This window comes from Nannospalax galili, unplaced genomic scaffold (assembly GCF_000622305.1).
Source record: "Nannospalax galili isolate Female #2095 unplaced genomic scaffold, S.galili_v1.0 scaffold227, whole genome shotgun sequence".
Classification (NCBI taxonomy): domain Eukaryota; kingdom Metazoa; phylum Chordata; class Mammalia; order Rodentia; family Spalacidae; genus Nannospalax; species Nannospalax galili.
Genome location: NW_008360303.1, coordinates 7,540,796 through 7,556,007, shown reverse-complemented (window position 1 = coordinate 7,556,007; position 15,212 = coordinate 7,540,796). Strand labels below are relative to the sequence as shown.

The window sequence follows — 15,212 nt, the reverse complement described above, 5'->3', positions numbered from 1 at the left end:
TAAACTATTTTGGGGGGATGGATCCACCTTCTCTGTATTTCTGATCATCGATGCCAGAGATCCTTGTAATAATAAAGTACTACAAGCCAACTTCCTTTAAATGATAAAATTTTTCCTTTAAATAATGCACTTTAAAACTGGGGTGTGGGGGAGTGTGTGGGGTGTGATTACTGATATACTTCTAGTAATACAGTGTCTTTGCAAACAAGCAAGTAATGCACAGAAGCTGCATGGGAGCAGTTCTTACCTACAGAAGAGCTGGAAGGAGGGTCCTGGCTGGTAGAAGGGAGGTCTGATTCATCTGATGCTTGAACATGCTCTTCTTCCTGCTGGCTATCAATTTCTAGGCCTGCTTCGGAACTAATGCTAAGAAAATAAATGCCAATTAGAAAATGTAAAACTGATTCTGGAATGTATCTTAATTGTTCCTAAGTTGTTTTTATTTATTTTAGATTAATTCCAGAGTTCTACCTCAACTAAAGATCAGGTCCTGCTACTGGTCACCATGTATTTTGTAAGAAGAGGTTCAAGTTGTTTTCCCCACACCCTTTCTTCCCTAGCACGTGCTCCACTTTCACTTTCTGTCTTCCATTGTTCAGTCATCATTTTTCCAACTGACAGGATGTTTACATTCTTGATAATCACAGAAATATATTACCTACATTTTTATAAACTCCAAAACAATCTATTAATGCAAGAGCACTAAAATAATTCACAATAGCCACAACTAGTAACAGCACATAAGTAGTCCACCGTAGCTCGTAACTCAGATCCAACACGCTGTAGGTCTGAGAGCTCCAGGTTCAAAGGCTATATTTTCATCATTCTTCCATCAAGAAGCAATAATTTGAAACTGGTCTAATCTTTTCATTTCTATCATCTGCACATGTCAGCACAGTAACTGTTAACAATTTACCTAAGACACATCTCTGAGGACTACATGTAAGTAATAACAGCTAGTAGTCTCAGTGGGACTTATAACCGCCCCAAATTAATTACTAACATTAGAGAACAAAAATAGATCTTTTTACCTTATAGACTAGAAGCCCTGCCCTAGATGAAACACTGCTAAACAAAACAAAGTAATTTAATTCCAACTAGGGAATCTGGATTCTCCAGACAATTATATAGCATAAAACTTCATTTTATAAAGAATGAGATTTCATTTGAAAAGTTAATTCTCCAAAACCACTATACAAAGGGTTCCTTTCGTTAAATTACTTTTCTTCCTTTAGAAGAAAAAAGAGCAAATCTTTTACTTAATAAAGATTTCTTTGTAACTAATGTGCTAAAAACATAGTTATGCCTACAAAACGAATGGAAAAAATCTCAATTTTGTGAAGTCAAAATTTCAGACACTAAAGCCTCAAAGTCCATAAATAGGATCATTTGAGAACCACTACTAAGAGCCAGCTCCTAACACTACTAATTTTCATAGAAATATTTCTTTCTTGGGGAGAAGTCAAGCAGCTATGTTAAAGTATGTATGCTGGTGCTTTTAAAGAAGTAATTTGTTCTAGAATATACCATGCAATTTTGGGGGAGTGTCTTAGTTTGTTCTTCATTGCTGTGACAAAACACTCTGACCAGTACCAACTTGGGGAGGAAAGGGTTTATTTGTCTTACATCTCCCAGGTCCCACGCAGTTTATCAGGGAGCCCAAGGTAGGAACTCAGGGCAGGAACTTGGAGGCAGGAGCTGGAGCACAAGCCATGGAGGAACGCTGCTTACAGGCTTGCTTCCCTGGCCCCTGCTCAGCCTGCTTTCTTATGCAACACAGGCCCACCTGCCCAGGGGTGGCACCACCCACAGTGGGCTGGGCCCTCCCACATCACTCATCAAGAAGATGCCCTTCAGACATGGCCACAGGCCAGTCCAATAGAGGCAACTCCCCGACTGAGGCTCCCTCAACCCAGGTGTGTCAAGTTGACACTAAAGCTATCCAGCACAGGGAGCTAATGGTTTTTAAAAACATTTGTCTTCCGTAACAACCCCCTAATTCTAAAGCTTTATTAAATAGAAGAATTACTCTGTTTTTTCCTTTATTCTAAAGGAAGAGAATTTAATGGAAAGAGCTTTGGCTAATAATTTTCAAAATGTGGTTTGGTTTATTCTTTAAGTAGGATGCAAATGAAAATGGACTACAACAGATTTTCTTCCTGGTTAAAAGAAAATACTCATAAAAATCAAATACATCTACAGTAAAGAAAAACTATAAAATATATTCCTACCCTTCAGATTCTGCCTCCACAAACACTTCATCTCCATCATCACCTGTTGCTGTTTCATTTGTTGTGGATAAAGTGCCAGTGGACGTTGTCACCATTGGAACAGACTGAGAGGCGTGCTCTGAAGCATCAGAGGTGGTACTCTCAGTAAACACGGTCACTTCGAAACAAAACAAGACAAAACTAAACCTTAACTTTTCGGTTTATTAATTTTAAGCCAGAATAGGCTTCATAAGTTTCCACACTACCAATAAAACACAATCCACTCACATGTCTGATACCTACCTGGAGCTGCTACTTGTAGAGGCGTAGTAGGAACACTGCGGCCACCAGACTCTTCTTCATGAGCTAGGAAGAGGGGGGTTTCATACATTCCTAAACCTAAAGACAGTTTTGAGTATTAATAAAAGACTGAAAAAACATAAAATTGTCAATACTCCAGGGTATCCAAAAGAAAAAAATTAGCAGAAGAGTGCTATTTTACTGAAACTCAAAATTTACTCTATCAAGCAAAAGTTAAACCCTTAATACATTTAACACACTCTTTAAATTCCCTAACACTAAAGTAGCTTTAAATAATTTGCCTTAAATGACTCTGATTGTTTTATTCTTATTAACATTCATTAATTGTACAAAATAAGTAGTTTCAAACAGGCTAATTTTATTGATTACCTAACTATGAATAAGTACTATGTTCAAAGCTATTCCTTAGCCAAATTGTAAAACTACTAATTCCTTCTTGCTAATGAAACTGAAGCTAAGATTACCTAAACTTCCCCTAAGTTTACAAAGCTAGGAGCAGTGGTTTACTAGCTTTCTCTATTCATTCACAAAATGCCAGTTTCTCAGAAATAAATAATTGGATCTTTGCTGGAAAGAGAATTTTTATATATAAGCCAATGCTTAAGTAATAAGCATATAGCCTTCTTACAAATTATGTTGAAATCAATAAAAAAAAATCTTATTATAACTAGCTTCTACCAAAAGCACATAAATTTAAGAAATCTCAGGGTTCATTTTATTATTTTACCTCCTTGAGAAGCAAGCTGGCCAAGATCAGAGTGACTGGAGCTTGTTTGTGGCATGTCCTCAGGTGGCCCAAATCGGAATCTAGGAACACCAGCAACCTGTGGGGAACTAAATGGACAAAACTTTATTTAACAGGAAACTTAAAGCTACCTGTTTAAATCACAAGAGGGAAAGAATATAGGAAAAGGAAGGAACATCAATAACCAAGGGGAAAAAAACATGGAAAATAATGTAAATAAATTTTTTTTAAGAACTTTAAAAACAACTTTTATTTATTATTTTTATTTTATGTATATGCGTGTATTGCCTGCATGTAGGTAAGTGCACCCGTGTCATGCAATGCCCACAGAGTTCAGAAGAGGCTGTTGGATACGCTGGGATGGGAGTTACAGACAGTTGTTAGCTGTCATGTGGGTGCTCAGATTCAAACCCAGGTCTTCTGCAAGAACAACCAGTGTTCTTAACCGCTGAGCCATCTCTCCAGCCCCCAATAAAGTTTTTAATAAAAGTATTGTTAAACTATCCTTGTCACTTACACAAGAGGACTACTATTCTGACACAAGTTTAGTAGGAAACAAGACTTCAGGAGCGCTGACTCTCTGGCGCTCAAGAGGATGTCTTAAGCATCTGGAGAAGCTGGTCATTTGGGTGAGAGTGCAGCTGACACCCAGAAATGTGTTTACTGGAGTCTGTTCCTGACTGCTGACTTTCAGAGGGAAGCACTGAAATGATTGGTTGCCTAACAAAGTGTGTTAAGTGAGACTGTCATTAAATGCACAAGTTTTAAAACTGGTTCTGGACTGTCTCTTTCTTTTGGTTAATGTGGCCCACACTCAGTAGCACATGGGGGGCATGGAATTGAATTGATAGGTCTTTAAAATGCAAAAATTTTTAAAAACATTTAAAAAAGGAAAGGACAGATGATAATGGAGGCCATGAAATTATGTATGTGTGGGGTAGTGGGAAGAGGCAGTGGGTGGAGGGGGTCTGAATATGATCAAAATACAAAGCATGGAATTTTATAATCAATTTATAAAAAGGAGAAAAGACTACTTTCTGACTAATCTCTGGCAAATCAGCAAACACCTCTCTTAGCATTCTCATCTGAAAAATCAAAATAATAGTATCTATCTTCAAAGTTATTTGTATTAAATAAATCAATGCTCAGAAATGTTAATCATTAGTAAATCTAAACTCAATTAAATGTGTTTCCTTATTAAGTCGCAGATTCTTTTCCTGTTAACTGTTGGAATAATTACTTCTTCATTTGCATTAACAAAGCCAATGGCTTATACCTCCACTCTCCTAGACTGTTTAGATTATATATAGTTGGTGCTCACATGCTAAGCTTTCAAAATAATACTATCTATCATGATCAGTGTAATTACCAACACTTCCACCAACACCTATTCACATTTACTGTGTGTCAGGTATCTAAACATGTAAATGCAAATTAACTAATTTGATTGCTAGTTATTTATTAATGTTCTCTCTCTCTCTCTTTCTCTTTTTTTTTTTTTTTTTGGTCTTTTTGAAACAGGGTCTCCCTACGGCCCCAGCTGTCCTGGAACTCACTATGTAGACCAGGCTGGCCTTGAACTCACAGAGATCCGCCTGCCTCTGCCTCCCAAGTGCTGGGATCAAAGGCATACGCCACCACGCCCATGCTCTCATTTTTAAAATGCGGTTACTAAGGAACTTGTTCTTGCCAGGAAACCCTAGAGACAGGATTTGAACACAGGCATTCTGACTGTAGAAACCATGTTCTTGACTACTGTTCCACTGTCATTAAATTTAAACTTCTTAGAAGGAAATGTATTTCATTCAGTCCTATATAATTTTCCTCAGCATTACTTTCTTGTGACCTGACTATTGCTAATGTGGATTAGGAGACAGTAGGGAAGGAGTCCACAAATAATAATCAAACCACAAAGAAATCAAATTCTGAGGGAAATATGATGGTGCTGACAAGTCACAAACTCGCTAACTCACTGGATAGCTTCAGCAAATCCATCAGTCCGATGTGGTACTACAAGAGTTGGGGTACTTGGGACTGTTCTGTCTTCATCATCAAAAAAATGCTGCTGCTGAAACAAAGACAGAAAGCAAGACTTAACAGGTTCAATGGCATGCGTGTGGGTCACACACTCATTTCTTATATGAGGGGTAGGGACTTACCATGCCACCTATACCTGGAGTCAACTGCAGGCCACGCCCTACAGACTGCCTCCGGGTCATCTGAATTCTCTGTTAGAAAAGGAATCACATTTGTTTAAAAAAATTAGGTGATCAAACAAATACTAAATTGCTTATTAAGCTGGCAGTGAAATAACTATAATGCTAGAGATGTAATCAGAACAGAATTTTCTCAAAAAAAATCGCTATCACTTATTAAAGATACCAGCGAGAAATTTTAAATTATATTAATAAAAACATTTATAAGCCAACAGGCAAATTATCAACTAATACTTAAATTCACACATGTACATAAACTAAGTCCCTATACCCTTGGTTTTCCATCGCAAGGCTTATTCTCTAGAATTTTCACAGCAGTACTGACTTCTTACCAATTACTCCTCAGCTATGACAGCCCTGAAATTAACAAGACTGAGTGTGTTGCACCCATACTACTTACGTTTCAGCTGAGTCTATACTTAACAGTTCTCGCCACATTCATTAAAACTCAAGTTAGAAGAATAGAACCTTTGTACTTTTCCTGTTGTGTTCTGTAAAAGCTTCTTCCTAAGGCACAGCCAAAGCTACTATATATTAAATGTAAAGGGACATCAATTATGAAAGTGGAAATATAGGATTACAAATAAGGAAATACAAGCTACGTGAAACAGAATTTTTTTATTTATCATTTTTATTTTATGTGTATGCATGTATTGCCTGCATGTAGGTAAGTGCACCCGTGTCGTGCAATGCCCACAGAGGACAGAAGAGGCTGTCGGCTCCCCTGGAACTGGAGTTACAGACAGTTGTTAGCTGCCATGTGGGTGCTGGGATTCGAACCTGGGTCTTCTCCAAGAACAACCAGTGTTCTTAACCTGTGAGCCATCTCTCCAGCCCCGTGAAACAGAATTAAAAAAAAAAAATTATTTATTATTTTTATTTTATGTGTATGAGTGTTTTTCCTACATCAGTGCACCCATATCATGCAATGCCCACAGAGGTCAGAAGAGGGTGTCAGATCCTCTGGAACTGGAATTATGGACAGCTCTTAGCATGGGTGCTGGAAACTGAACCTGGGTCCTCTGCAACAACTGCCAGTGTTCTTAACTGCAGAGCCATTTCTCCAGTCTCATGAAACAGAATTAAAAAAAAATATGTGTACCTTCCAGAAAGAAACCTTTAGAACAAATGGTACTGAGCTGCTAAAATGCCTTCTGCTTTAATTAAAATACAAGAGAATATTTTCTAAACTAAAGAAATACTAACTAGAATTTTATGTTATCATTAGAAAAATAAAGAGAAATGTTTAATAGAAAAGGGAAAAAAAGTCAAAATGTTTAAGGCTCCCTACTCAGAAGATCAAGTTCTGTCAATACCTGAACTGGTGGTCCCAGTTCCTGAGGTGGAGCATGAATGGTCAAGCGTGGGGGAAGAGGATGGGGTGGGCGCCTTGGCGACTGCGGTGCTCGGGGAGTCTGTCTCTCAGATGCTGATGTGGGCTGTTGTTCTCTAGAAACCTCCTGAGAAAAAGATGACTCTGCTGCACTTGCATTTCCTTCTCCTACAGGAAAAAAGACTTTAATTTGCACTAAAATTTTCTATAAAATAACCTGGACCATCCCTAAATATATAAATCTTGCCACTAGGAATGTTCACCTTATTTATATAAAGTAAAGGGTGGTCTACACCAAGTAGTTACAAGGCCTTAACCTCTAATTTGTTTTTGCTGTTGTTTTGAGACAGGGTCTTATATAGCACAGGCTGTCCTCAAACAAACTATGTAGTGAGGCTGGCCTTGAACTTCTGTTCTCCTCCTGCCTCCAAAGTGTTGGGATTATGGATATGTGTCTCTATGCTTCACTTCGGAATGTTAACAGAGCAAATGTAACTTACAAGTATGCTTTTCCTCAAGACTTAAATAATGGATAAAAGAACTTAACCTAATGCATGGTAAACATTTAATAATTTTGCTTATATTATTCTTAATAATACAAGCAACTTATTTAAACCTCTCTAGAATGAAAGCATGACAATCAAGATGGAGATGTGAGAAAAGCCTTACCTAGTGATGTTTTTATATTTTGGTTCTCCCAAACTCCAATTTTAATGGTCTCTCAAATGTCTAGGCTTTACAGATCATGACACAGGAAAACATGTCTTCCACAACAGCAAGTAGGGCATGATGTGAGAGAACTCAAAGAGGTTTACCAAATACCAGCATTTGGTATTCATGAGACTTTAAAATCACTTCACTCTTCTGTCATTCAGATCTTCACTCATATTTAAACTAAATTTCTTTTAGAATTTACAAGTAAAGGTACTCAGAAGAGCAGTAACTTTTGACAGTGGATCAAATTAAAGCATTACCTAAATTTTACTCAGACCACTGGACTGAATTTTGCTTGACCATAAAAACAACAAACAAAACAACAAAAAAGGGGAGTCTTACAAAACATGTATTATGTACTTTATATCTGGGAAGATGCCTAAGAATCTTTCTTTTCAAAGACTTAGTTTTTAGTGATAGCATCTAAAGATACATCTACCTACCACCCAAATGTCCTCTGTGATGTAACCATGCACTACATAGGGAATTTACTATTATTTTTACAATGCTATTTTTCTATTAAAAATAGTAAAGTTGAAAAAGTTGATTATTCTTGCTTTATATCAATTTATGAATCAGTATATATCTTGTCCTTTTAAATATCTACATTTACATACAAATCCAGATTCAACATATAAGCTTAAAGTTTTACTAAATCACAGGTAATGATTTTGGCTCAGTATTATGTGTAAAAACCAGGATAATTATACCAGATTATCACTAATTCTTTAAAATGTATTTTAAAATAAAGATACTAAGATAAAATTAATTCTACAGTCTCTACAATCCCTTAATGCCTACAAGTTTCCAGTGAACCTCCAGACCTCATCCTTTCGAAGATTTAACATCACACCGTACTGATTAGAAAAATTCTGCAAATCTCCAATACACACAAATTTAAAATATGCAACTTGATTGGACTGACCCCTTCTAGCTGGGAGTGATTACAAATCCCTGGTTTAATTTTTCCAGTTAGTAAGAGAAGCAGGGGTAAATGGCTTTGTGGTAGAGATTCCCAGATGTTTGACTCTTAGCACAATCCAATGAAGCAAGAGAGTATAATGATGGCATCTAAGAGTACACTTCCTTAGAGCACAATGACGTTGACTCTAACAAGACCTGTGCTTTTACCAATTTAGTAAGCTGTATTATCCCTGAATAAGGTACAATTCTAGTTAAGAAAATATCAGAAATTTTCAGTTAAAGAAAACCCAAATGATCTTACCACTGTTTTGAGAATCAGCAGCTCTCTGATTACTTTCACCTCCACCCATACTTTCTTCTGTTTCTGTACCCGGATCAGTCCCATCACCACCCTAAGAACAAAATGTAATGACATGAGCTGAAGCAAATCATCTGGATATCTTAAAAAAAACAAAAAAAAACAAAACAAAACAAAAACCGTACCAAATGACTAACAATCAAACCATGAGGGGAGGGAGAGGAACTGAGCAAGCCAAACAAACAAAACTCCAAAGGTGTGAAAGCTTTTATTAACCTGATAACATAGGCCTTTCTGCATCACAGGAAAAGAACAAGCTTTCTAAATACAGCTCTCAAGGAAATGGTCAAAATTCTAACCAGTTACCTCAGCATCATCAGCTTCATATCCATCATTACCATCTGCACTACCAGTTCCTTCATTACTATCTTCACCCTCCTCTCCCATCCCTGTGTCATCTTCATCATCCTCATCATCTTCTTCATCTTCCTCATAATCCTAGAAGTGTGAATAAAAATGTAGTATATGGCCCACATGTTTTTTACACCTTAACATCATCTTTGAGAAGTTTAAGTGTCTCATTATTGATCAGGAAATAGGAGTGTTCCAAGACTTATATGGGTTTACATTAGAGCAAGAGAAAAACTAACGTTTCATGTTATCAGTAAAATAATGATTGATTCTAAACTTTGCATGAGACTGAGCAAAAATGACAGGCCATAAAGTCCAATGGTTCACTTTAGCTCTATCCAAATTTAAGTAGAATTAAAGAACAAAATTATGCCATATCAGATTTACAAATGTTTTATTAACAAAAGAATCTAAAATGAGAAACTATCGATATAGAATTAAAACTTAAAATAAGAATATCCAAATTTGACTTAAAATTCATGTGATAATGGTGATATTCAAATTACTTTGAAAGTGAGTGATTCTTCTTTTTTAGTTTCAAGAAACAATAGCAATTATAATTAAATGGCTATGATTTATATAGCCATCTACCAGAAAACTGAAGATTAAATTTGAGAACAAATTCTAAATGGTTCAGCAATTATTTATAAAAAACAAAACCAACTGAACATGGTGGTGCTTATCTATAATCTCAGCACTCAGAAGACTGAGGCAGGAAGATTTCTGGGAGTTTCAGGCAAGCCTAGGCTATACAACAAGATCCTGTCACCAATAAATAATGAAACAAACTAACCCCCCCCACCCAGTAAAATAAGCAAACAAGAAGTTTAAAAAACTGATTACCATCACTGGCTTTATTTATTTCTAACTATAAAATCTGAACCCCTGGAATAGTCAATATAAAAGAAAAACTCTATAATCTATTGCAACTAATTAGGAATCAGAATTTACTACATGATATGCTAGGAGTACCAAAGACTTAATATTGAACCCTCCACTTAGGAGGTATAGGTAAGAGGACCTAGAGTTCAAGGGTAGCATTCATAAGGCATTGAATCTGATTCCTAGTACTGAAAATAGGGGGAAAAATAAGAAAGGCTTAAAAACACTGGATCTTGCTGGGCATGGTGGTGCACTCCTTTAATCTCAGCCCTCAGGAGGCAGAAGCAGGTAGACAGATCCCTGTGAGATGGAGGTCAGCCTGATTTACACAGCAAGTTCCAGGCCCCCTGGGGCTACAGTAAGTCTCAAAAATAACCAAACCAAACAAACAAAAAAAAAAACCCCCAAAACCACCCCTGGATATTCTGGATATTTTCAAAACTTACCTCATGTTCTCCATCATTTTCATCATCATCATCTTCTTCATCATCACTGTCAATTACAATTACATCATCTCCTTTGCCTTGACCATCCTGGGATGAAGTAGTTTGCTGATCTGATTGAAGTGGTCCAAGATCTATTTGTAGAGATTGTGATGTTTCTTCACTGTCTTCCATAGGTGTATAATCTCCCTGGGTAACTCCCTTTAAGTAAAATATTAAAACATTTAAAAATTGAAATTTAAAAATGTCAAATTTATCTGAAGTTATCAGTGAGATTTTATAGGTTAAAGAATACTTGGGGGGAGGGGGTTGGAGAGATGGCTCAGTGGTTAAAGGTACTGACTGCTCTTGCAGAGGACCCAGGTTCGATTCCCAGCTCCCACATGGTGGATAAAAGCTGTCCATAACAAACAAACAAACAAAAAAAAAAACACGGACAACTTTATTAGGGGATATCCATCAAGATGTACTTTTTTAGTTTCCTAAGAGGGACAAACATAGCATAATTGTTTGGAAAGGAGCAAGTACAGCTGCTACTTGAAGAGTTGCTCGCTGACCCTCAGGAGTATGCAGGTCAAGGAAGGGTGCTTACTAAAAGGATGTGGAAGCACCATTGTGACTGATGATAAGAAATGATTGTTTTCCCAAACTTGAGAGATGTTCATGTCAGAGGCTGATTCTTTGGCATGAGATAATTAATTATGTGAAGCACAGTAAAAAAAAAAAAAAAAAAAGAAAATACTCATGGATTAGTAACACTTTTTACTTTTAGTTTTTGAGTCAAAGTCTTGTTAATGGAGCCCTGAATGGATTGGTACTTGGCTATACAGTCTAAATAAGCTTTGAACCTGTGGCAATCCTCCTGTCTTAGCCTCCTGAGTGATAGGATAACAGATGTGCACCACTAGAACATGGTTCCAAAGCACAATAAATTTGAAATATCTGGTAAACACCTGAGTTTCTTTACTGTCTTTCAACAGAAGAATGGACTACAAATATTAGTGGGAAATGTTCCAATAGAGAAAATATACAGGTGTATGTGTATTAAAAACGATTACTGTTATGTTACTTATATGTCACTGATCAGTGATGCCCAATAGAAAGGTGGGCAATAAAGAAACCCCTTCCTAAAAGGTAAAGAGGTGAAATCAATTCTTACTGATATAGTCAAAGTATTATTTCAACATGTAATCAAGGTAAAAACTATCAAGTATTTTACATTTTAAAATTATCAACAACTCTTCAAAATCCAATGCATGTTTATATTTATCTCAATTTGGACTAGCCATATTTCAAGTGCTCAGTAATCAATGTATTTAGCAGTGCAGTTTCTAATCAAAGTCAGAAAGAGACCCACAGGCCTGCAATATTGTATTAAAAAGTTATTTTAAACAAACTACAAATAATGAAAAAATGCACTGACTATATTAAGATGTTTCTATTGTATTAAAAAAAAAAGTTCCCCCAAACACTTTGTGGGCCTTCAAAGACTACGATATACATACAGGCTGACTATCCCTAACCTGAGAACTCAAGAAATGCTCAGAAGTCTGAAACTCTCTAAGTACTGGCATAACACCTGAAAGGAAACTACATATACTTAGCAAAACAGTGCATGAAAAATAATTATAATGTCTATAGACTGTTGTACCTTTTAGCATAAATGGAGAAAAGAGTGGCATAAGTCAAGGCTCTGATTTTAAAGAGCAGGTTACTTCTCAGACTCTCCTCTAAAAATGGGCATGATAGTACCTAAAGTTTAATAGGTTTCTCCTCAGGATCAAGTAAGCAAAGGTACTCAAAATACTTAGCACATGAAGTGCTCAAGCAATAATTCCTTAGAAGAAACTAAAGTCTCCCTCTAGAAATGAGAAAACATTAATAGCATAATAGGAAGTAACATCATGATCCAAAGAAATGCTCAATAACTAGTTTCTATACAAATATTCCAAAGTTCATAAAACTCTAAAATGTGAAACACCACTGGAGCTAGATATTTTGGATAAGAGATATTCAACATGTACCAGATTCTAACATAATTCTTTGCTCAATTATTTCAACAATTCCATTTTGTTATCAAAATAAACATTAAATTTCTGGTATTTATTTATTTAAAATGTACCTTTTGGCTTATGCACTCAGTAAACATTTATTTTTTCATATAAGCCAACATCTTTTGAACTAAGAATAAGAAATTCATGAAAAACTACATATATACAGTATAGTGGGAAAAAAAACTAAGTAGGTCAGATAAATAAGTGCCCTAAAGTGACATCCTTATGTAAGAAAAACTGAAACATAGAAGCTAAATTGTATTCTGCGTCAAAACGAATTGAAAATATTAAGAAAAATCTTTTTGGGGGGATGGAGAGGTGGCTTAGCTGTTAAAAAGCACTGGCTACTCTTACAGAGGACATAGGTTTGGTTCCTAGCACCTAGTACTCAGCAGGTGGCTAACAACTGCCAGTAAGTAACTCCAGTTCCAGGAGATCCAATGACCTCTTCTGGCCACCACAAATTTACAAGTGTGTGGTATACTTACCTAGATGGCAGGCAAAACACTAATACACATAAAATAAAAAAATTTCTAATTATTATAGTCTTTAGATATGATACCCTGAAAAACACAAAAGATGCTGCTTATACTACTACAGATCCAAAAGCTTATTTCTGTGTTAAAAAAAAAAAAAGTTGCAAAATTAAATTAGAAAACTAATGTGGCTCAGAAACTAAAATTTACTTGCAATCTATGGTTATGTATAGCTAGCATCAATTCCTTAATTTTACACAGATAAAATTACAATATCATGATTCTAAAAGTTTATCCAGAGACAAAGTACTATTTCAAGCTTAAGAGGATAGCTGGAAATTATATTCTGGGTTCAATTCCTACTCCCCAAGCTGATGATTCTGGATCCATCACTTAATCTGGGCATAGTTCTTCCCTATGAAGTAGGGTTGCTTTGACAGTTAAATTAGTTAATAATGCAAATGTCTTTGAAAAACACTTATAGTAATGAGTTAAGTATTACGCTATATTAACTACCACTACATTAATGATATATGAATTCTCATCTTGAAAGAGTTCAGGTACTCTTCTAATCCTTAAAATGTTATAACTGTTTTATTCTTATGTTTTTGAGACAGGGTCTCACATGTAGCCCCAGCTGGCCTGGAACTTGCTTATATAGACCATCAAAGGCTGGTCTGTATATCACAGCCTGCCTCTGCCTCCCGAGTGCTGGGATTAAAGGCATGAACCACTACAACCAGCAAAATGTTATAATTTTCACACAAGTAAAGCAATCAAGAAAAGTTAAAGACATGCTCAGTCACATAGCTTCGAAGAGGTGGAGTAAGAAAGAAGCAGTATTTTGTAACTTCAGATTCTGCTCTGTCCTCTAGCAAGATTGTTCTGGAGAAGCCTCAATGAACATTTGAAAATAAGTGTACACATTCACCTTATTTTATGGCTTAATTCTGAAAAGGAAACAACAGAAGACCCCCACATGGGGCATTATGCACCAACAAAGCTCAACAAGCTCTACTGCATTTTCAAATAATTAACATGGTAGATCAAGCTTTCTTTCTTTTTTTGCATATAAACAGAAATATCCTTATTTAGAGTACAGCATACTCACAGAAATAAAACCAAGTAGAAATTGCCCTGGTTAATTCTACTAATATCCCATTAAAGTTTTAAAAAGTGAAGCCAGGCATGATGGTGTATGTCTTTAATCCCAGCACTTGGGAGGTAGAGGCAGGCGCAGGTAGATCTCTGTGAGTTCAAGGCCAGCCTGACCTACATAGCGAGTTCCAGGCCAGCTGGTGCTATAAGGAGACATGTCTCAAAAAGACCAAAAAAAAAAAAAAAAAGCAAACTGCCAGGAAAAAAACAAAAAAAAAAAAAAAAAGCAAACTGCCAGATGCATGCCTGTGATTCTAGCACTTGGAAAGATTAGTCTGAGGTTAGCCTAGGCTACAGAGCCTGTCTCAACAAGCAAAATCAAATTTAAAAAATCCAAGCACTATTTCAATGTTTCAATATGTCAATGTCAACTCTATTCATTAAGCAACTCTACTCAAAAGCAAGATTTTATTACTTCAAGTATGTTTTTACTCACTTCTCCAATGGAATCTTGAGAATCCTGATTATATACTTGCGTCTCTACCTCTCCATCAGTACTTTCTTCAGCCATAACTTCTTCCTAAATAATGAACAAGTGATTTCTTATTTATATCAGTGAACCAGGTGGTCACCCATTTTGTCATTTCTTCTAACAAAAAGTCTATAATTTTGATAAAACTTAATCTTAAAAAAAGATGGCAAATAAAAACGTAAAATGTCACTAAGATCAAGCTATCAGTGAAAACTTTAGAGTTCAAGAAGAAGAGCTTTCCAGATAATACATTATAACCCCAAAAGGTACCTTTGGCTATCACTGACACCTAAGTCTTAACCCTACTGATGAACTTTACAAACCTCAGTTCCTACAGGTGTGACAGTTTTCAGCTTCTTCGGGAGAGGCATTTCCACTGTGTCATCTGAGACTTGTTCTGATGCTTCTATGGTGCTGTCCTCTTCCTCATCACGAGTGCGCTTGGGCAAAGAGGAGCTTGGGGTAGCTGAAACTTGGAAATTGTAAAATCTTAAATCAGAGCACAATAATAACTTCATGAAGACAAGATAATTTCAGAAGTACTTTTAATATTAG

At 36.2% G+C, this 15,212-nt stretch overlaps 1 protein-coding gene across 3 annotated transcripts in view; it reads right to left on the bottom strand.

The window, feature by feature from the left end:
* The window catches only part of Tpr (translocated promoter region, nuclear basket protein), a 77,272-nt gene that overhangs the window by 3,858 nt on the left and 58,202 nt on the right, over positions 1-15,212 (bottom strand). The window contains exons 39-50 of one of the 3 annotated variants that reach the window (XM_008824267.3): positions 14,981-15,129; positions 14,622-14,705; positions 10,501-10,698; positions 9,128-9,259; positions 8,765-8,855; positions 6,809-6,993; positions 5,436-5,504; positions 5,250-5,344; positions 3,259-3,365; positions 2,514-2,609; positions 2,232-2,388; positions 248-366 (exon numbers count right to left, since the gene is read on the bottom strand). In XM_008824267.3, coding sequence (XP_008822489.1) covers positions 248-366; positions 2,232-2,388; positions 2,514-2,609; positions 3,259-3,365; positions 5,250-5,344; positions 5,436-5,504; positions 6,809-6,993; positions 8,765-8,855; positions 9,128-9,259; positions 10,501-10,698; positions 14,622-14,705; positions 14,981-15,129 — 1,482 coding nt within the window. The remainder of the gene's footprint in view (positions 1-247; positions 367-2,231; positions 2,389-2,513; positions 2,610-3,258; positions 3,366-5,249; positions 5,345-5,435; positions 5,505-6,808; positions 6,994-8,764; positions 8,856-9,127; positions 9,260-10,500; positions 10,699-14,621; positions 14,706-14,980; positions 15,130-15,212) is intronic. The other 2 variants (XM_008824268.3, XM_029559231.1) reach the window with 2 other exon arrangements.